The sequence below is a fragment of the Paramormyrops kingsleyae genome, chromosome 12 (genome assembly GCF_048594095.1).
Source record: "Paramormyrops kingsleyae isolate MSU_618 chromosome 12, PKINGS_0.4, whole genome shotgun sequence".
NCBI lineage: Eukaryota > Metazoa > Chordata > Actinopteri > Osteoglossiformes > Mormyridae > Paramormyrops > Paramormyrops kingsleyae.
In genome coordinates this window covers 29,476,046-29,499,944 of record NC_132808.1, presented here as the reverse complement: position 1 = coordinate 29,499,944, position 23,899 = coordinate 29,476,046, and the positions used below count along the sequence as shown (strand labels likewise).

Here is a 23,899-nt window from a genome sequence, read left to right as displayed (position 1 = left end):
AACGTCAAAATAAATTTGGTCCCCGCAACATAATATATACATAACCCCCCCCCCCAAACACACACACCCAGATCCCCCCCAAACCGCACAGACTAAGTATAGCACAGCAGCACTGTAAGTCTATGTTATACAGATATATATATTTCAGAATCATCCTCTCAAATCCAAAACCCAAATCACAGAGAATACTAGAAATGTTCATTGCAGTGCCCCTGTGAAACAGCAGTGATGTTAGTTTGATTAAAAAATATAAACTGCTCAAATTATTTTTTCGTATCAGTCCATCAAATGATTAGTTCATTGTGTGATAATACTGCAGCGTCACGGAAACTGAGAAAACTGAAGTGTAATAGAGGAGCCACACATACACCAGGTGTCATACTGGGTAAGCGTGTTCCGAAAGCACAAACACCATAGGATGGGGTAACTGCAGGTGTACCAAGCAGGAGAGAAGGAATCGCTACCAAAGTCACAGACAATCACCCCCCACCCCAATGCAGCAAAAGAAACTCTTTCACCCAAAAAAACCAAAAACCAAAAATGTACGATTGACAACACTCACGTCTCGACACTGGAGAGCTTCTGAAAGGCATCTTATATATTAAGACACTGTAGGTTTCTGATCTCAAATTGGTTATTCTAAGGACATGGGAAGAGGTAAATGTGGAAGATGCTTGGGGGGGCGGGGTTACAGCATGAAAAATATTTTATAATACTAATGTGCAGATGTGCAGCATCATGGCGAAATGAAACGGAAACGAAAATCTACACGAATTTCTGTAGAGCTATTTGCCTCACTTGTACGTCTCTTTGGACAAAAGCGTCTTTTAAATAAAATAAATGTGAATGCATGAATCCCCACTGGGGGGGGGGGGGGGAGCCTGATGGCTCCTCCTTTTTTGATGGGAGGAGAATGAATTCAGTCATTGGTACCAAGGGTCCACTGAAAGGAGGTAATCTATCATCGTCTAGATTGGGGGTGACCTTTGAGGACACCATGATCAGGTTCAGAAGGTGTTCACAGTGGACCAGACCCAGAACCGATCCTGAGCAAGTTCCCTAGCAAGCAGCTATGAATAACAAACATTAATAACGATAAAGAAAATGCTGTTTTCTACTATATTCAAAACAGGAGTGTGAACATAAAGGAAAAATCCACGTGGTCCCAGTAAGGCCTCGATTCAAAGACCAGCTGGGTGGACTGAAGGAGTTTTCAGTGGCTGGATTCTGCCTGCTAGCACCCCCAATCCTCACAAGAACCCAGGAGAACCACAGCAGAGAACTCTGAACAGGACTATTAAAATGTTCCTGAAGGGCCTGGAGACACTGGTCACAGGAAAATAATTTCTATGTCCAGAAAAATGCTGTTGGTAACATGGGGACGCTTCCACAGGACAAAGGGATAAAAAAAATGATGTATACAGCTGGTGCGGAAACAGAATGGTCGGGACCATTTAAAGGTACAGCACAACGCCCTGGTCTCTACGGCGCCCCCTACAGGCCATACCAGACTTGAGACAAAGAAAGAGAGAAAGGGAGAGGCAGAATGGCCAGTGTACTGCACTACACATGTCGTATAAATTAACACAGGAAGCCAGAGGTGCTCAGGCTCACACACACACACACATACACACACACACGCACACGCACATGTCGGGTATACCTATCCTTATGGGGACCACTCATTCATTTCTATGGGAAAAATGGTAGCCCCAACTATAACAACCTTATCCCCTAACCCTAACCATGACCATAAGTAACCAAACAAAATACAAGAGTTTTTGCATTTTTAGTTTTTTCATAGGAGTCACCGATTTTTCTAAAATAGTTTTCCCTTATGGGGACCAGGAAACCGGTCCCCATAAGGGAAAAAAATTGATATTTATCACGTTATGCGGACATTATGTCCCCATAAGTATAGGTAAACCCGTTCACACACACACACACACACACACACACACACACACACACACACACACAGCTCACAGTAGTTCAATGCTCTTACGGCAGTTCGCCGTTTTCTAACTGAAACACCACTCACACCACCACTCGCGTGTATAAAATACGCTTTAAATTTCTCGCTTATAATAAAAGTTCTCTCTCTCCCCATAAACATTTTATATATCTGCTAACATCGTATAAAAAGCTGGGTACGAGGCTGGCGGTCGGAGTCCAGCTGATCGGCCGCGCCTTCTCGGAATCGCGCCAACGCGGCCGGGAATGTTAGTGTACGGGCGGAACCGGGAGAACCCGTCTGAGGAACGGACAGGCGACACGAACGGTAGCTGGGTATCTGATAATCATCTTTGGAGTCTCTGTCACGCTGGGGTGTGGGCAGAGCTGGCGGTGCTGGGAGGTCAGTCCGACTCCCGGTGGATCTCAGAGGCGTCGGCCCGGCATATCGGACACGTCCTGTTGGCCTGCGGACAAGAGATGGGGTAAGGACTGCTGATTAAAGCAGTACATCGTTAGCTCCTCAGTCATTTTATGCCTCAAGGTGATGAAAGTGATGTTTTTTTACCACTAAATGCCAAGTATCACCATAGAGACGGTATTTATCACAAGCCAATGATGTGTTTTGAATCGGTGAGGGACAGGGGAGGGGCAATCCTGGAGCCAATCATCAATCAATCCTGGTGCCCCCTGTGGCCCCGCCCCTATTTATGTTCCTGGCAAATACTGACTGAGGGACCGGAGAAAAAAAAAAGACACGGAGATAAAAAGGCAGCATGCTCAGCGCCTGCAAGGGCTGTTATACCTCTAGAAAAAGGGACTTTGGATATAAATATCTACACAGGACAGGTGAATCGGATGCCAGCAGCCAGGGCTGGTCTTGGGGGCGGGGGGGTTGGGGGGGTGCCGCTCACCTTGAGCCACTTGTCGACGCACTTGCCATGGAACTCGTGGCTGCAGGGCAGGACGCGCAGCAGCTGCCGCGACTCGAAGTCGCACATGCAGACCACGCACCTGCAATGCCAATTGACGCAGCCGTGAGGCGCTGTCCGCATCCTGACCATGCAGATCCCAGATCCTCTCTGCTCTTCCAGCTCCAGCCGAGGCCACGCTGCCCCACCCCCTGCCCTCAGTCATAGCCCCTCCCCCGGAGTATCTTCCCCGCCTCCTACCTTCATTAAGAGCCCCTCCCCCCCAAGGCCCTGCCCTCACTCACAGAGTCTGCTCCGATTGGTGGTTATTGGGGTTGAACCGATACGAAGGCAGCTGCTCGATGTCGGCCTTGGTCAGGCCCCTGGGCTTGGCCTCCCCCAGCCGCTCAGCCAGGTTCAGCAGGGCCTGGGGGGGGGGGGGGCATTATGTCAATCAATCATTAGGAAGCACTCTCACCCGCTGTTCCCTCATTACAGACTAATGGTCATTGCAAGAATCTCATTACTGGGAAACCTGCCCAGCATACAGATCAGCGTGAAAACAGAGCAGATTTCATCCATGCATAACTACTTTATACAGCATGAGAGGGGTGTGATCAATAACGGGAAATGTGAGATGAGGGGAGGGGCAAATGAGAGAGGGGTGTGGTCAATAACAGGAAGTGTGAGATGGGGGGAGGGGCAAATGAGAGAGGGGTGTGGTCCATAACAGGAAGTGTGAGATGAGGGGAGGGGCAAAAGAGAGGGGTGTGGTCAATAACAGGAAGTGTGAGATGAGGGGAGGGGCAAATGAGAGAGGGGTGTGGTCAATAACAGGAAGTGTGAGATGGGGGGAGGGGCAAATGAGAGAGGGGTGTGGTCCATAACAGGAAGTGTGAGATGAGGGGAGGGGTAAAAGAGAGGGGTGTGGTCAATAACAGGAAGTGTGAGATGAGGGGAGGGGCAAATGAGAGAGGGGTGTGGTCCATAACAGGAAGTGTGAGATGGGGGGAGGGGCAAATGAGAGAGGGGTGTGGTCAATAACAGGAAGAAATGTGATGTGGGGCACCATGCAGACCTCATAGTTCTCCACCTCTCCGTCGTCCACTTCCAGCTCCAGGCTGATGGCAGGTCCCACGCTGGGCTGCACCGGGAGCATGGAGCTGAGGGCAGAGGAGCAGCATAGTCACACGCATCTCCGATGGTGTATAGACACACACACAGACACACAGACACACAGACAGACCCCACACCTCAGTCACAGGGCAGGCAGAGAATGTACCAAACAGTAAGGACCCTGGGAGGGACCCAGAGACACCCTGGGAGGGCGCTGACCTCCACTCACACAGACCAGGCCACCCCCGGGGGGGTCACTCAGCTACCCACAGAATCACGGTGCCGCCCAACAGCTCAAAGGCACACGGACATTTGTACCACTCTGGCTTAATACAGTGCTGACCGAAGGTCCTGGGACACTTTCTTAACTCTGTAATAATGTTGCAAATTTATTGGTTTCATAACAGAAGCCCACTGACAAGCCATGTTTAACACATCTGCACACGTCTCCCACACAGACACTCCCTTTTTGCCTTATTCACTTCTCTTCTTGCCATTTTGCTGTTAATTGCAGTTGTAGTCACTGACTCCCATAGGGATACTAAACACCAAAGTCTGGCGTTTCATGTCATTGTAAAGGTGTTACTAATTAAAAAGCACGCAATGAGACTGCTTGTCAATGAACTTTCTAACTCCAAACAGCTCTATTAAAACTATAATTTGGGTTTTATTACTACTTGAAATAAATGTTTTGCTTAAAATTACTGGTTGTTTCTAATGTGATATATATTATCTATAAATGAAGTAATCATTTTTATTATAAAGAACAATAAATTTGCAATGTTTTTATATATTGTGTCATTTGCACAGGTACATTGGAATGCATCTCTTTGCTGAGCCCATCTTGCTCTGGGGTCACAGCACAGGGTCAGCTAACGTGCAGCGCCCCCCCCCCCACACATGTGTGACTGTTCCGCTGAGGCTGGGGCTCAGACCGGTGATCTTCTGAGCAGAGGCACAGAGATTTAGCCCACTGAGCCACTCACTGCCCCCTTATACTGGACTACAGAGGAATTAAAGTACAATTAAAAATATTTCTGAACCCAAGTGAAAATACCCATGACAGGAAGCAGTCACATGCTACAACACCTATCAAGCAGGGTTTCCTATTACTTAATAGCATGTTCGTATATTAGAACGATCAGCACCAATAGCTGGCCTTGTCTTTGCTACCTCTGAGTAACAGCGTTTGTGATTGGAAGATGATACTAACAGGAAGTAAGGCAGGAAGCTGGGGTGGTATGGGGGCGGGGGCAGGGGCTGCTGGGAGCGGTACCGGCGTCCGGTGAGCCGTCGAGGTATGAAGTGAGGATACGGCTGTTCGAGGGAAACAAAGAACACCGTCAGTATGCAGCTAGTGATACAACATGGCAGCATAAATAAGGGCCAAACGCAGGTTTTAGTAAACGGGTCTTACCACCCCGAACAGCTCCTGGGGCAGCGGGTCGTGGGAGAGGAAGGGCATCTGTGAGGACGGGGGCAGATTGCTGGGGTGTGCCGACTGGGGGTAGCCAAAGGCCCCGCCCACTGAGAGAGGCTCTCCGAGAAGGTCGACCTCATTCTCAATTCTTTGCAGCGCCTGCAGTGAGGAGACAGACGCTGACACAGCCACACAGGAAGGGGGCGCTAGAGGCTAGGTTAAGTCGGAGGCCACTGGTTCCAGTCAGCGCCGGGTTTGTTGTTTCTGGGTCCCACTCAAAAATGCTACTTCGGTGTAATGTAGTGACTGTTTGTGGCCAACAGGGGGCCAAACTACGATTTGAGCAGCGTAAAACCCCACCAAAGGTTCCTGTGACACAGACATTAAAGGGGCGCTCTGTATCTTTAAAGGGAGGCACATAAAATAGTTAGGGCAAAAGGAGCAGCCCCCCCCCCCCCCCCAGCACCCGCTCCTGCACACCCTGATATATCGTTTCATTCATCTATCAGACACTCTCGCTAAATTAACCAGCCGAAACATCGAAACCTCAGCAGCACGATGCAGTCTGAACCACAGCTGTCTCTCGTGTGTCTATGTCGCAGGAGCACAGTGGCTTAACCGAGTACAGTGACGCTTTGGGGGGGGGGGGGGGGGGGGCGAGATGGGACTCACCGAGCGGGACTGGTGCGTCTGGAAGGGCACGATGTGTCCGGGGGTGGGCAGGTGGGCCGGGTGGTGCGAGACGTGCGACGGGTGCAGGAGGAACGGCGGCTCAGCGGACAGGATGGAGGGGAAGCCGTAGGGGACGGGCAGGTGGTGGACAGAGCAGGCCTGCAGAACCTGGGAGACAGACAGAGGGGGGGGTTCAGAGTGGGTTTGTTGGCCCCTGCTGGCCACAAGCTGTCACTACACTAAATATTAAGTTAATATGTTCCCGAAGCAGCATCATTTGTTAAGTAGCTAGTTAGCTACGGTCTTCTACGGGGAGGGGGGTCTTTGTGGGTGGGGCCACAGAAACACTGAAACCCCCCCCCGCATACACCGCCCTGATGCACATGGCTGAAATGCCAGTTCGAGCGCAGTGGATCCAGCTCCATCTTTAAGGCAGCTGTGCAGACGCAGATGCACAGCATGCGCGACTCCCTTCTGCATTAAGACGGGCTGCGGAGGCCAAATCTTCAGCGTTATCCTGAGAACATCTGCAATAAAAATGGCACTACGGCAGTGAGCTGCGGGCTGCGGCACTGAATACTACACTTATATTTTACGGCTTAATAAAAGCCATGAAACACGCTAACGGAAAGCTCGCCTGCAACAGCACGGTTACGACATGAACCATAAAATGTGCAGGTTTATTACTGAACCTCCCCGAAACTCCCGCTCCACAGTACCAGGGACCGCAGGATTCGGGATGATCAGCCTCCCAACGGCTACCATGGCAACTAATGAAGAGTGAACTGTGGGTATTTAGTGACAGGCAGACACAGGCAGACACAGGCAGACACAGACAAGCGAATCAGAGATGCAAACAGGCAGATGTAGAAGGACAGACCAGCAGACTGGGACATATGCAGGGAGATGCAGACAGACAGACAGACCCAGGCAGACTGACAGACACAGACAGACACAGACAGACGCAGGCATACGCAGACGGACAGAGCGGCGCAGTCTGGCACAGGCAGACAGACACAGACAGACAGATGCAGGCAGACACAGGCATACGCAGATGGACAGAGCGGCGCAGTCAGACGCAGCCGGCACTCACCTGCGGCGGCACGCTGCACATGGGGTAATGCTGCCCACTGAAGAGCAGCGAGCAGCCGGGGACCTGCTGTTGGGAGGAGCAGGCGGGGAGGTGCTGTTGGGAGGAGCAGGCGGGGAGGTGCTGCCCCGTGCAGAGGGGGGTGGGCAGCCCGGGGGGCACCGTGTAGGAGACGGGAACAGAGCCCTGCTGCAGCTGGGGGGGGGAGGGACTGCTTAAATACACACAGCCTCCCGTTAACGGGGCACAATCCGATTTAACCTGGGGGGTCACCTCACCTGGTCATGCAGGTCCACCATCATGGTGCTCTGCTGCTGGGGGTGCAGCAGGCGGGGGGAGAGCGCGGGGGGGTGGAAGGCCCTGGGGTCCTCCAGGCCCTGCGGGGGGGGCCTGTACGGGAAGCTCTGTGCCGGGTGCTGGTGGCCGTCATCCTGCCCCACCCCTAAGGGGCCGTGGTGCCGGGGGGGGCGCTCCCGCCACCCGCGCTGCCGTCGTACCGGGGGGCTGGGGGGGAGGGGGGGGGCGAGATCCGTTAGCATGTGGTTAGCATCCATTGGTATAGCGACACACAGACACACACACCTGCGGGGGTGACGGGCCGGCGTGTTGCAGCGCTCGCTGGGGTAGTGCGCATGCGGGTGCACGTGTGGCCGCCGGCTGGGGGGCAGCTCCCACGGCCGCATGGGGGGTGAGGGCGTGGGGGGAGGGGCCGACACCAGCTCCAGGCCAGACTGCTGGGACAGGCGCTGCCTTTTCGGCCGGGGACTGTCGTCACCCTGTGGGAAACACGGTAATGTACGTTACATCATACATACAGTCAGAATGTACCATTATGGAGGGCGGGGGGCACGCTAATGCATATTACATCATACATACAGTCAGAATGTACCATTATGGAGGGCGGGGGGCATGCTAATGCATATTACATCATACATACAGTCAGAATGTACCATTATGGAGGGCGGGGGGCACGCTAATGTACGTTACATCATACATACAGTCAGAATGTACCATTATGGAGGGCGGGGGGCATGCTAATGCATATTACATCATACATACAGTCAGAATGTACCATTATGGAGGGCGGGGGGCACGCTAATGCATATTACATCATGCATACAGTTGGAATGTACCATTATGGAAAGCAGCAGAAGGGAACATATTTAATGTAACATCAAACATACAGTTGGAATGACCCATTACAGAGAGCAGGGAGGCACATTAGTATATCATATGTACAGTAGGAATGACCCATTACAGAGAGCAGGGTGGGGGGGCATGTTACATGCTGCAAGTAAAACATTGAACCCGTTGCACCTAAAGCATCTAAAATGTATTCTGATCTTCATCAAAGTCATAAGACACAAAAGACACTAACAAACATGATAACATGATATTTCCCATTTACATATCTTTACTGGATAGATGGTCTAAACATCAAGGTTACTGGTGGAAAAGTATGTGAATCTTTAGGATAAACTCAGGTCTGACTTTTACCCAGTCTCTCAGTCCTGGGGCCTGCACTACGAAGCGGGGTTACTGGCTTATCGGGGTAACTTGTCGGATTTAAGGTCATTTGAGCAAAATGTAAGTGAAGGAATATGAAGTCCATTTAAACTGCGGTACCTTAAATCCGACAAGTTACCCCGATAAGCCAGTAATCCCGCTTCGTAGTGCAGGCCACTGGTTACATGCTGTTCCATCCCAGTACGTTATGGTCCAATCAAAGAAACTTCCACAGCAGTGCAGACTGGAAGGAGCTGCAGTCGGATTTATAAAGACCTGAGCTTCCATCACTATGGTCAGGCAGAATTCAGGAATCCAGAGCGTTTCTGTCCTCCCTAGGAGCAGAAGTGCTGCAAAGATCGCGGCAAGAGCGCAACATCCGGTGCCGCCAAAGGTGCGGATCGAGTCCTGGGTAAGGAGACCTACCTGCAGAAACCTCTGCGATTCCCACACGTTCCAGTTCCCATATCCAGTACAAGAAAAACACTGGAGCTCAAGGAAGCAGGGGCAGGCTTGTTTTCTCTGGGGCGCCACCCCAAAAGTGACTTTGGGGTCCGACACCACCCCCTGGTGTAGTGACAGTTAGTGCCATACAGGGGGCGCCCAAAGCTTCCAGCCAAGCAGCAGCACTATACAGAAAGGAAGAGACGCCCGTTCTTGCACAATATTTCATTATTGCTCTTTGTTTTAGTATTTGTAGGGGGTGCACAGGCAGTCATGGGGGGGGGGACCGACACGGCCTAAAACACAACGCTGCACGTCATTAAGGTCCCTGAAAGGCCGAAGACGAAGGAGGCAAAAGCTGAACCTCTTTACTGGAAACGTAGGCAAACCAGCTCTGCAGACCAGTAACGAAACCTCACCCCAAGTGTGAGGCGTGATGGAAGCAGAGATAAAGAGAGTTTCACACAAGACACTGCAGATATATCAGTGAAATGAAACAAGGAACAATCTAAAATTCCTCCAACCCATCGTGGAAGTGTAATCAGCAGTTCAGAATCTCCTAACAGTTTTTCCTACCACTGTTCATTACATCATAAATAAGTCTACAGGGCCCATCACACGGGATAAACATTCTCCTATGACATCACACGGGATAAACATTCTCCTATGACATCACACGGGATAAACATTCTCCTATGACATCACACGGGATAAACATTCTCCTATGACATCACACGGGATAAACATTCTCCTATGACATCACAAGTGCTTGCACCTCTTTACCATTAACAGTGTGACCCAAACCACGCAGACTCACAGAATAACCACCATCCCACCCACAAGCTCATAGGCAAACCAGGATGCCGATTTTGCCGTGTCAATGACCAGTTTCAAAAGCCCTTCAGAAGGATTAGCCAAGGGGCGGGGTCTTGTACGCGTAAGCCAACCCGGCTACGGTATCCACTAACCACTGGCATATGATTGGCTGTTGTGCATGTCTGTACACTGAGGGCGGGCTTACAGTAGCCGTCCTGTTCGCTAATCGATGTAAACAAAGACCCAAAATAATAAGATACTTTTTGTTTAGGTATCATTTGGGAGATTTCACATTAACAATATGCACGCAAAACAACCCCACCCAAACAATACTATATTACATTACATTTATTTTGCAGATTGTTTTATCTGAAGTGACATGCAGACGGTCCCTGGAGCGATTTGGGGTTAAAGGTCCTGCTCAGGGGCCCAACAGTGACATCACTCTGCTGGACCTGGGATATGAGCCGGCAACCTCCTGATTACAGGCAGTATCCTGACCCACTGAGCCAGACACCTCCGCCCTACTATATAACACACCCACAGTCCCACCCACAGGAAACGGCGAAGCTGGGACTTCCTGTCATGGCAGAACTGCACGGCGGAATCCGAGGGGGGGGCACAACCGCGCCTCGGCCCAACTACGCCCACTCCTCGGTACAGCCACCGCCACCAGAGAGCCAGCGTAGGGGGGGAGGGGGGGTTCAGTGTGTGCCAGAAGAGGGGACACACAGTTTCCATACTGCAGAGGTACTCTGACCCTAACAGAAAGCCCTAAGGCCAGAGACATCCTGGCCAATCCCACAGAGTACAGCACACAGCAGAATGAGGACAGCTTCCCCCACAAGCACATAATGGTACATTCCGTGGCATCATGGGAAGGGGAAAAAGGAGCGAGGACAGACACATGACACCTTATTTTATTTTTCTGGGGGGGGGGGGGCTATTTGGTTAACGGTGTAGCTGAGAGGTGCCAAAACCACTCAGTCATGTAAAGCCTAGTAAAGACAGGCTGTTTGCTCAGATGTGCGACACACAGACACAAAAAAAAAGTCAATGCAGGTGTAGCAGGAGGTGAGGATGCATTTATCTGGCATTATTGCATTATTCTGAGCTTCCTTGAGATCTCTGGGTCTCCTGTCATTGACATATGCCAAGCAGAAACCCAATGAAATCTAGCACCCCCTAAAGGTCACACCAGTACCTTACAGCTATACCCCCAGTCTTCAGACTCCGCTGTTATTTCTTCCTCCAACAGGTAATCTCCCCCCCATGCCCCAGCAGTTCACCCTCACCTTGTCGCTCTCGTCACTGCATACCCTCTCAGGGTACCGGCCCAAGGCGGTGTTGAGTCCTCCTGTAGGTAGAGGGAACGAGGAGTTAGCTTTGGCGCTAGTCGGTCGTAGCGTACCAGCTTGGCACGGGGGCGTCATCCTCGGTCATTTCAGAGGAAGGACCAAACTTATCCATGGCAACAGAGACACAACCACGACAGAAATAACACTGAGATACAAAAATAGCACCAGAGGATGAACACAAATCATTTGGGCAAAAATTAGCATTTTAAAGTTCTGACGGTATCATTCCCAAGCTTTCAATAGCTAACCTTGATTTTCCTTCCTTTGTTCAGGAATGCGTAAGACTTAAGAGAAAGGTCATATTCTATTAAACACCAGATTAAAGGGACTGTTCCCTTCATTTTAACATCAACTTTAAAACACAAAATGACCAAGAAATGTGTTCAAAAGACTTCATTTACAAATCGACATTTTCTATTATAGTCACACAATCACCAAACACGTCAATGAGGAGAGGATAAGACATCTTTGAAAGCACTTTTAAAAATCAAAGGAAACCTAAGCATGCTGGGATTTTTTTTTCTGTCACGGCTGTAAGGTGCCAGCTGTGGGTGTCGCCAGGGGAGCCGCTTATACGGGGAAAGTTCAGTGACACGAGACCCAGATTCCGGAGCCTTGAAGTCAAATCAGATCACGTCACACGTCGTGTCACCTGACACCCAGTGGACCGCAGGTGAGTGAACAACGACAAAATACTGCGAATACGAGAAATATGCAAATATAAAAGTACAAAAATGGCAGATAAACATAGCAATAATAAATTGCGTACAAATTTGAAACAAAATTAATACAATGAACAGCAATACAGAAATTATGACTGTTGGTTCAGTCTTCTTAATATTTGTGTCTAATTTGCACATATTATTATTATTATTATTATTATTATTATTATTATTATTATTATTATTATTATTATTATTCTTTATGAGCAAAGGAAGGCGTCAGATGCCCCCTTCTGCACCTTCCACATCCCACAGATGCCACATGGTGTTCTGAGGGCCAATCAGCTGCAAGCGTTGGCGTGACAGGAGCCGCAATCCTTTGCACGAAAACCCAGGAAGACAGGAACATCCGCGAGGGCGGGGCACCAATAAGGACGACCCCCCCCCCTCCCCCCCACCATTAAAACAGCATGGTGGAGGACAACGGAGATGGCTCTGTGCCAGATTGAATTACAGATTCACACGTCGTCATGGCGAATTGCACAAGAAGAAGCGGAGCGACCTGTTAGTGCGTTTAGCGCACAGAGACACGGGGGCCGAATTCCTGCTCCTGGGGCCGCAATTAAACGTCACTTTGGGGCCCCAGAAAAAATATTGCTCAAAAATACTCCCTAGCTATTTATAGAGGAAAGTCAGAGGATCATCGCTAGCTAGCTGGTTAGCAGAACCTGCTGCTTCAGCATCTCCTAATTAAGTAAATATTTAGTGTAGTGACTGTCAGTGCCCAACAGGGGGCCACAGGCAAATATGTGATTTGAGTGGCGGTAAACGCACACACACACACACACACACACACACACACACACACACACTCCCAAACACTGGATCCACACAGCTGGGGGGGGGGGGGGGGGGGGCATAAAAGGAAAGGGGGAGATGAAGGAGAGATGGGATCAAAGCACCTCCTGAAACATGTGTGTTTGGTCTGCTGGACTCAGGCCCGATCAGCACCAGCCATTCAGAAGCATCCAGACAGCCATCCATCCCCCCCTTTTAATGGGCAGGATCTTAAAGCTCTGATTGGGCAGCGTGGTAAAGGGGCGTGGCCTTGGTCATGTGATTACCTGGTGGCAAACAGAATTATGATGCACAGGATGTGTGTCCTTCACCGGGGGGCCCTTACTCTGAGGATGGGAGCTACGTGGGGGTGTTAGCTGGTGTGGTGATGGAGCACCAGTAGATGGGAATCAGTGGGGTGCCGTGCAGCTAAAAGACATGCGGAGGGGGCTGCGGTCATCGATCCGTCCCTGAGAGACTCACATCACATGTCCCTAACCTGCTCTTTCTCTCTCCCCCTCCCTGAGCAGCTGTGCCCCTCTTTGCCCCCCCCCCCCCACAGCATATCCTCACACCCCACTCGCTGGCTCCCCCCACTCCGAATCGATCCCTTTCGCTCCAGTTCCCCCACCCTGAAAGCCATCGCATCACCAGACAGATCTAGTTAAAGAGCCAGGAATGTAGTGCTCATGAGAAATCCAGCGCTTTATTAACAGAGAGTGGTGCTTCGGTCATGTGACCCGCAGTCACGGCAACACACAGCCAATGAGGGCATACGGCCTTTCTGAGCACTGTATTTGTGAAGGCTGGGTACAGAACCCTCTATGTAATGGAGGTGAAATATGTATACATACGTATGTCTATGAAAGTACAGCACATGCCTCATATCCAACAGGTTGCCGGTTTGAGTCCCAGGGCAGGTGTCAGAAGAAGAATCTGGATTTTTAACCTACCGAAGTACCCATAATAGCATCAGCTGATGAGAAATCAAAGCAGTGCAGTGGAATACAGCCGCAGAAGGGAATTGTGGGAACAGAGGAGAGGACTCTGGGATACGCTAGACTATCCAGAATTGATAATGGTGGATGGCACTTTAAAGATAATGAAAAGAATAAGGCTAAATGATATTAGTCTACGAATCATTGAATGACTAGTTAATATGAATCATGACCCACAGTAATCAAATTGTAAACATTCCATGTGTAACTGTGCTGTTTAAATAGTGTTTTAGAGGAACAGGCACGGAAGGGAGTAAAAAGGCTACCTTTACTTTAGCGATTTTGGAGCTCAGTACTTTATTTGGGGGTTAGCACATCACAATCCATGAACCTCCTTTCTGCATCCAGGCAGTGACGAGATGGTTCTTTAACTACAGCGCCCCCTATTGGTACAGTGGTGTGTCCGCCAGGGGCCAGTACACAGGCCATCGGGAACTGAGAGAGGCTGACTGCCTCGCTGCTGAAGCACCAAATCACGAATCCAGCAGCAGAGAAATAAAGTAAAAAAAGAAATACTGAGAGTTTAAAAAAAAAAAATCTCCCTGGGGCGTGTTTTAAATAACATTACCGTGAATGGAATAGCAAAGGGCAGTGAGACTAAATAAAACAATTACAATGAATTTGCAGTAATAATCCAGCCGTAATCTTTAACGCACATCATAGGTTTCAGACATCTCACAAATTACTCCGATAATACATTTACATTTATGAACCAATCCGTAAAACAACCATAATTACAATTTTACAGCCGTATATTTGTTTTAATTCGCCCTTCATTCTCGGTATATTTACAGCCACATGAGGTTAAAAACAAACATGCTTAGTAGCTGGCTATGTGGAGTTCTTTACCTGCTATCTATTAACAGCTGCAATGTGCATGATTTAATTCAATTTATTTTAAAACGGGTCGTTTCGGTAGCCTTCTGCGTTGACGGAGAGCCAGATGAAAGCCAAACGCAATAAAAAGGAAAATGGACGTCGAGAAACAGTAAGAAACAAGGGACATGTTAAGGGGCCTAATTAAGGATCAGCAGACTAGCTGTAATTAATTATGGCGGATTGTGTACAGATTTCAAAGCAAGCGGAACGGCCCATTGTCAGACATAAAGGGCCAGGGACGACTGAACAGTGTGAGCTCAGGCTTTCAAAAAATGAATCATAAGACATACAAATGAAGCTGATTAGTAATTAGGGCTCTGTGTGTCACGCAGGTTTTCTCTGCATACTCCTGCTTCCACACGCGGCCCAAGGACAGTGTGTACCGGACACTGGGCTGGCGCCCCACGCAGGGCGCCCCCTGCCTTCTGCTCCGGCATGGTGCACCCTCCGGTACCGCAGTTAGCGGTTAGGGATCCGTGGGTTGGGGGTTCCTTAAGGCGACAGACCTCCCACAAGGTCATTCTTCAGTAACATCCTTTTAAAAAAAATATCACTGCACTTCTGCCCCCTACAGGACAATGACAGGTAAGTGATAAGAGAGCATGGAAATTACCCTTTAAACACCCACAAAAAAATAATAATAATTACAAATATTTATATTTAATCCGGCCTCGGCTGACTGTCAGCTGGCTGGGTTGGTGTCTCTGAACCCCAGGCCTCGTGTGTTCAGCGCCTTCTCAAGCCGGCTGAACACGAGGGGACACCCTGAACAGAGTGGCATGATCTCTTAGATCCCCCCCCCCAGCACCACAGAGGGAATTCCGGAAAATGAGTGATGCTCTACATTGTATAGGTTTTTATGCTAGGCCAGCACAGCACAGGAGTGTGTGGTCTCCTGGGACCTGTGTGTGTGTGTCTATTTTTAAGGGGGGGGGGGGGGTTACATTATTATTGCTGCCGCCATCAAACCCTGCTGACTGAACGACCCGGATCACACTGAGAAATCCTCCTGCAGCCCAATTCCTACATCATCCCAGACTGTAAAAATCACGCCAGACAGAGCTAAGGATTCCGGCCTGGATACACAGAGACACACAGACAGTCACACACACACTCATATACACAGTCACACACACACACACTCATACACACAGTCACACACACACACACACTCATACACACAGTCACACACACACTCATATACACAGTCACACACACACACACTCATACACACAGTCACACACACACTCATACACACAGTCACACACACACTCATGCACACAGTCACACACACACTCATGCACACAGTCTCACACACACTCATGCACACAGTCACACACACACTCATGCACACAGTCTCACACACACACACTCATACACAGTCACACACAGTCACACAGTCACACACACACAAACTCATGCACAGTCACACAGTCACACACACACTCATGCACACAGTCACACACAGTCGCACACACACATACACACAGTCACACACACACTCATACACAGAGTCACACACACACTCATACACAGTCACACACACACTCATACACAGTCACACACACTCATACAGTCTCACACACACTCACTCACAGTCACACACACTCATACACACAGTCACACACACACTCATACACAGAGTCACACACACACTCATACACAGAGTCACACACACACTCATACACAGTCACACACACTCATACAGTCTCACACACACTCACACACAGTCGCACACACTCATACACACAGTCACACACACTCGCACATGCAAAACAAGCCCTTTGTGGGGCGGGGGCAGGGGCTGGATGGAAGGGGGGGGGGGCAATACGGAATGTGCGTGTGAAAGACAAAGCGCTGAAGAGACGGGGGCCGAGGAAAAAAGCCTGCAACAAAAACACACCCACCTAACGGGGGAGGGGGGGGGTGCTAAAGGGAGAGAAGGCCAGCAATGGAGGGGGGGGGGCACCCAGTACCCCGCTGTGGCACCCAGTACCCCGCTGAGGCAGTACCCCACCAGTCACTGTGCAGAACTCAGACCCCCAAATGTCTTCCTTTGTCGGGGTGCAAGTCCCAGCGAGCCACCCAGGCTACAGACGCCCTGGGGAGCAGCCGCCCTGGAGAGCAGCAACCCTGAGGAGCAGCCGCCCTGGGGAGCAGCAGCCCTGGGGAGCAGCAGCCCTGGGGAGCAGCAGCCCTGGGGAGGCTGGTTGGAGCAGCCCGGTTGAGCACAGAGCCCCTGAGCTCTGCGACTCAGAAAATCACACGCCTTACAGCATACCACACAGGCAAGGCAAAAGCCAGCGGGGGGGCACATGAGGTCGTTTTTACAGCTTAAATGGTCAAATCTTCCAAACACAACCCCCCGCTCCTCGCAGTCTTCCCCTACATACTGACACCAAACAATGATCATGCCCAGGTCAAGCTCAGGACATCCGAAGACCCAGTCAGGGGGACCCACAAAAAAAAAATCACTTTGGGGCCCCCTATGTAGTGATTGTTTGTGGCCCACAGGGGGCTCCACGCAAATGAGCGGCTTGAGTGGTGGTTAACCGCAGTTACAGACCGCATGCCTCAGTGAAGCTTGTGCCCTACAGTCATTGGGCAGGGCACATTAGCGCCCCCTATTGCACAAAAGGGGATTACTAACATATTGACACGATACCAGACACAAGGGCCGTCTTAATGGGATTAGAAAGAGAAGCTTCAAAGCATAAACAGGCAAATCTGAGTCTGAACCCAGATCACCAACTTCTCATAAACAGTCTAAAAGTAACACAGAAGCGCAAATGACCACGGATTCTGCAGCCATAGCAACTGAGAAGCCATGCAGCAATTCATCACAAGAACGAAAATGCACTTAAAAAAAAAAAAAACAACCCACTTCATTAGAACCTAGAGCAAAAGTCAACTGGGCACAAGCACAAAAGAAAACATCTCAGCAGATCACTGAGTCCCAGAGCTGGAAACAGAAACCTTCAGACATGCTCAGTTATACACACAGAGATAATGCTGACGTGAGATGGTGAGGTGGTGAGGTGGTGAGATGTGAGATGGTGAGGTGGTGAGTAGCCTGACATGGACTCCGCACGCCTCTTTCTCAGCCTGCACATGTGTTAACAGTCCCACTCCATACTGTACCCCCCCCCCCCCCCCGCCCCCACAGGGTTATGCGCATCCACAGGGTCTGTATTATAACTAGACAGGATCCCTGAATACAGCTGTCAGAAGATGCCTTTCCATTGACTCCCTGCTACTCTCGGCCGTTTTTCATAATAATATTATTATTAATAATAATGGTAATAATAACAGTCTGCCATGATGTCACTGCACCCCCCTCCCCCCCACCACAACTGTCTGACCCCAAGAGTGGCCCTGCCCCCCTGACCTCAGCTGTGCCCCCACGGAAACAGTGCTAACTACCCTCACTCACAGCCGCTAAATCCCCGCCAACCCAAACCTCGACAAAATGGCCGAAAGATGCGGACAGCCCCAGAGCAGCAGAGTGAGCAGACTCAGCCCCACACCCCTAGGCTGCCCCCTACTGGGCAGTACAAGGCAGTGCTCCGGCCACGCCCACATCTTCCGATTCCAGAGCCTGGAACGCTACTCAGACCACTCCACTACAGAGATGGAAAATTTCCCCGAACACACAGCAACCAAAAACACAAACGTCTTAAAACCTTTTCCACAATAAGACAAAACATGGCTTGGCAAAGCAACACCCAGTGACAATTAAGAATCTTGAAACAAACCAAAAATAACTAAATATACTGGCAGCGCCTATAGTAGTTTTGCAGGCAGATTTTCATCCAGCATAACTAAGCGTTAACATTTGTCCAAACTGGGTTAAATCACAAAGACTAACAGTCCGCTTAGTTACCACGGAGACCCGGCAGGCAGACTGCCCACAGGGGTGACCCAAAAGCCAAAGAAGCCATTTATAGTCTGCGTGTATCTTACAAGTGGGCCTCTCCTGAACCATTAGCATAGCAGAGGTTGTTGAGTTACGTGACTGTTAATATTTCCATTGAGAGACAGCCTCCAAATATCCGTCGAACAAATAAAAACTTGACAGAACACTCCCAAAAACCTCATCAAAGTTAACATCTACATATTTTTTAACCGCATAGCCTAGTCAAGGTGAAGAGAGGGCCTGAAACTTATCTGCACACAACCATACACTATAGGCTAATTAGTAATTCATTTACAAGCCAATTAGCCACACTGGTTAGCCTTCGACTGCAGGAGCAAATCAAAGACCCAGAGGAAACCTATACAACATAAGCGGCCTGGATCATGCAAACTACACACACACACACACACATACACACCAGATGTGGGACTTAAATCCCCAGCCATGCATATGTGAGGAAACTGAGCTTTGCAGTGAGGTATTGAACAACTTGATGGAAGTTGGGAAAACCCAGTTATAGCACATTTCCTCAGAGCCTTCAGGACAGGAGCTGTGAAGAAAACAGTTCATCTGTCAGAGGACAGCGGCACAGAAACTAACAGGACAGCGAAACCCCAGAGTCACCGTGCCGCAAAGGCAGAACATCTGGAAATAAATCCAGCTGGGGGGAAAGGAGTGGGATTTAGGGCTGGATATGAGAAAGACCCACGGAAACATGAAGACGATCCATGAGGACAGTGGCCCAGTGTGCGATGTGAAAGAGAGAGGCTAACGTGCAGAATGCTGACCGTACGCTTTCAGATGGGCCTGGATGAAAACCCAGAAGGAGGAGAAAAAAGAGGGGAAAGGGGAGGTATGAACTTAGTAAGCAAATCAGAGCCGTCTTCGGACACATTTTCTTCCAAGCCAGACGCCCTTAAAAAAATCTCCACTTGCCTGCAAGTTATTTGAGGGAAAGGAGCACGATCCATATCGGCGTAGAAAAGCGGGTAACAGAGCAAGACGCCAAAGGCCGCCAGTTCTGGTGTTAAGAGACGTGAAATTTGGCGGCTCTGCCGCGTTTACATTCATCTCCATGAGTATAAAACCCACCGACTCCCTGAGGCCGGACCCGGTCCAAAATTATTCCCATTGCCAGAATGTTTCGCAATTTGTTCAGCTTGTTATAATACTCGTTCATGGTATTATAAGGTGAGTATAGTGAAACCGTGCATGTGTTCAAAACAGATCCGCTACGTGCAGCGTACCGCACAAAAGTGAATGATAAAAACAAAAATTATGTCACCTTAACAGTATCGGTGAGACGTTAAAGGGCCTTTCCGTCTCAGCATGTGTGGTTGGTGCAAGCAAGTCTGACTGAACTTCATCACCGACAACGCTTTAAGAAGACTTGAGCATCAAAACAAACTGTCCCCTTTAATATAACCAAGAAACACCCACAAACATGCACCCTTTCAACTTTGCAACAAATAAACGGTATGTTTTATTTACAAAGAATATTTAGACAAATATTTAGTAAAAGCCAAGTGGCTCTTCAGTAGTTTGACGGAATATCACGGATACTTATGAAAGTTTGACAATATGACGTTAATTCGATTAAGCTATCGATCGTCTTATAAGAGAACCTAATTAATTTCAATCAACCTGATTAGACAGACGGGCGAAAGTCTCTTAACACTAAAAAGCACATAAATTGCGCGTAGTATTATATTAGAAATGTGAACTCAATCCCTCACGGGAAAAAATACAACGGGTTGACAATTTCTAGGCTACTGGTTAAGTATCGTACTTTGCTTTTCCAATGAGCTGCTACGATATTTAAAATGCGACACGAGCAAACAAGAGTTTTGCAAATGGAATTTTTAAGAAATACGAGTGACACTCTCCTTATTTCCATAATGCAAACTAAGAGATTTTACGCATTTAAAGGTAAATATATTAGTACAAATAAAAAAAATACTACATTTAAAGTGTTGATGTGTAATAAAGCGGGGAATGGGATTCCTTTACAGATCAGCTACATGTTTCAATAGAAATGGCAACAGTAATATCAAACTCGTCGTGCAAAAATAACCTGCCGTCTCCTGATTCGCGAGGTTGTCTGGGGGGGAGCTCCCATAACGGGGTTTCTGAAGCCACCAGGGGGAGGGGTATGTTTATTACCTGCAGCGTGGCTTCTGTGCGCACCGGGCTGGTTCCCTCCCTGGGAGCGCTGTGCATCGGCGGGGCTGTGCACCGTCAGTGCCACACATCCGGGGCTGTGCTGCCGGGGGCGGTGTGTGCCGGTGCCCCCGCCGGCACCGATGCTGCCGCCGCCGCTGCCGGTAAGGTTGCCACTGCCGTTAACGCCGTACTGGTAAAAGCCAGACCGTGATCGCGATCGGGTCCTCGGTGGATCCATAGGCGGTGGGTGATGGTGAGGGGGATCGGACGAGACTGCGACGGAGACGGACCCAGGCGCTGGTGGGAGCCTGCTGCCGGTGTATCTGTGCCTCCCGAGTCCCCTGCCCCCCACCCCTTCACGCCTCCGTAATCGGCCTGCTCCTGCGACCGATACCCCCGCGTCCCTCACATTAATCACCCCGTTTCGGGATGGGGGCCGAGAATAAACACAGGGGTCCTGGGTTGTGGGTTTCTCCAGCTGCGGCAACTGGCATTTCCTCCTGGACTTCCCCCTTTGCCTCCTGCTCCTCCTCCCCTCTCTCTCGCTCTCTCTCTCTCCCTCTCTCTTTGCTCTCTCTCTCTCTGTAGTAGTTTCAAGCACTTCAGGCAGTTCGTGGCGATGGGGCTTCAGCTTGAGAGAGAGATCGGGACACGTCGGAGTCCTCTCATCTCCGCCCCACGTCTCACTGATTTATCCCCCCCTGTTTTACAACGCAAAATCAGCTAAGAAAAAAAGCTCACATTTTAAAAATAAAACCCTGTCCTAATTTATGCTCCCCTTTTGTTTTTTTGTTGCTGGTGGGTGTTTAAAAACGGCACAGTAAACCAACCCTCCCTCTGCGCGTCTATTTCCTTGTGTTTAAGGATGTATCCTGGTAAGTATACAAAAAATATGTAACCCCCCAGCCTCGTAATCCCCCGATTTGTCCACCCCTCCCGGCTATCTGCTCCGCTGCTACTGTCTGCCTCCCCGGCTTCAGCTGGATAACCACTTTCCAACAGGCTGAGAAAAACAAGGGACACACACACCCCTCCCTATCCATGCACAACTAAACACGAGCGACTTCCGTGAAAGCCAACGGACGGCGTCGCCCTCCATGTGCGGACGCTATAATAACATGGGCGAAAAGCGGAATGCCAAAAAGGGGCGTTAATATCCAACTTGTGCAAAACCAGAAGTTAAATGCAGGCTACCTTAAGCGGGATTATAACCTGACTTCACTTTTTTAACCATGTATGGTTTATGTTTTAATCACCATTGGGATTATTATTATCGTGTAAAAGGTCGTTTCCTGCTTAACAAAATCATTCAGTGGAAATTTCGATAGAATATCCCTTATTCCATGTATTTAAATAGTACGGTTTATCACTTTAAAGTAACCTAGCAATGGCCAAGGAGTTTAAATTAAAACAAGCATAAGGACAGGGCTGAGTTCCACTACAGACTGAAGAAAGGAAAAAAATAATCGCTGTTATTTTCAGTCGCCCGATTTAAATCCCCTCGCTACCCACACAAACGTGCGTGTGTGTGTGTGTGTGTGTTCGCCTGACGTCACAATGAAACGTGACGGAAGATCAATGAGATTTCAGATCTCCAATAAGTCCAGATGCATCGAGAACAGAGCGCAATGGCGACTGGCGCTTCCTTTTTCACACGTCATAAGTGGGTAGTTGAAAACCTGTAATAAATATTATACGATATACGTATATGTGATCTTTTTAGTGTACTCTAAATATTTCCCCTGTATTACTTGCTCTTGTAAATAAAACTGTAGTTATCGATTACTCTTGTCTTGAAAGTGTAAAAACAAGAGGGTATGCAAAGGCAGGGACGAGGCAAGTTGTAAATTATTTACGAAGAGAGTACTCCCCGTGAGATTGATCACAAAGCCTGTCGCGTGGCTTCAGTACATCCCCAGATCTAAATTTCCAGTAGTAATAATGTGACATTCGTTATTTACTAACGTGCTTTGGGTTGTTTTAGTTACGCTGTCTGTAGGCTACTATCTTGAATTTGTTTTTCATATATAGCTTACATATATCCATTACTACATTGTGTTTTAGAAGTAAAATGTGTAGAGATGTTAGGATGCCAGATGTCTATGAATTTTAGGAAAAACTGAAGTAATTTAGATGTTTACGTCAAAATTGCGAAGCCTAATGCTTAACTCATAAATGTATATAAAAAGTCCTTATCGTGTTTATTTGCATGTAAATATTATTTTTTGTGTTAATTATGTTGCCTACAATTATTATTTTTTATTTAATGAAATAGTTTGAGAGACTTTTCTTTTTGGCATAACAGCTGAATTTAACCTTACTCACAAAACCTAGTCACTGGACTAGTGGTCATATTAAAGATGTAAGGCTGAAAATGCTTCAGCTAGTTAAATATAATGTTAAAAAAAACAAATGCAAAAATAAATGTATGAACTGTATATTAAAATGAAGTACTGTTCTCATGAAGGCTGTGTAACGGATGTGCTGCGGGCCACACCGAACCTTTAACCTTTAAACAGTTCCAGTTAAAAATACAAATGCAAATAAGTTGACTGAAAATGTTCATAATTAATTTGTGATTTACAGGGCGTCGCTGCCCTTGCATTTCCTCCCATCCTTTCTTCCCACTACCCTTGACTGGATCTGACACTCCTTGCATGCATTCACATGAATTCTTTCACTTGAATACAGATAGCATAAATGAAGCACTACAGACAAGGAAGGGCGTTTTTTTTACCCTGAGTGCCACCAGCATTTACAAGAAGACAGCGAGGCAGTGGAAGGGGAAGGGGATGTTTTAGGGTTATGGATGGGGGAGGGGAGAGCGGGGGGGGGGGGGGGGGAACTCAAGCCTTTCTTATTGGCTGATTTAAACAGATGGGGGAGGGGCACCTTTTAGATTTTCACACCGGCCGTAGTGTGGTTGAGGGAGTATGGAAGCAAAAATAGGTGTGGATATACAGACGTGAGATTAATTAAAGATGGAGGGAAATATTGTGCTCGGTGTGTAAAACAGGCAGGAAGGGAAAGTTCCCGACGTCACAGCTCAGTTAAAGTGACGGACCTGACTGTTATAGCGTCGTCATGACGGAGCCTCTTTAAATTACCCTCTGTGCGGCCACATATTGTATGAAAATGTCAATTGGTTTTAAACCTGT

The 23,899-nt window shown here is 48.8% G+C and overlaps 1 protein-coding gene across 2 annotated transcripts; it reads right to left on the bottom strand.

Annotated features, from left to right (window-relative positions):
- On the bottom strand, positions 1-22,207 carry LOC111847334 (E3 ubiquitin-protein ligase RNF38-like). 2 transcript variants are annotated; one of them, XM_023818418.2, is made up of 12 exons: positions 20,742-22,203; positions 11,224-11,285; positions 7,745-7,938; positions 7,441-7,666; positions 7,166-7,357; positions 6,073-6,240; positions 5,398-5,559; positions 5,194-5,297; positions 3,943-4,027; positions 3,170-3,291; positions 2,868-2,967; positions 2-2,420 (listed from the first exon to the last, which is right to left on the bottom strand). In XM_023818418.2, the coding sequence occupies exons 1-12, from the start codon at positions 20,977-20,979 to the stop codon at positions 2,358-2,360; spliced, it is 1,716 nt and encodes a 571-aa protein (XP_023674186.2). In that variant the 5' UTR covers positions 20,980-22,203; the 3' UTR covers positions 2-2,357. The 2 variants fall into 2 exon arrangements, with proteins under 2 accessions (XP_023674185.2, XP_023674186.2); XM_023818417.2 differs by having other exon boundaries at positions 1-2,420; positions 7,441-7,938; positions 20,742-22,207.
- Between the last annotated feature and the right edge of the window lie 1,692 nt (positions 22,208-23,899).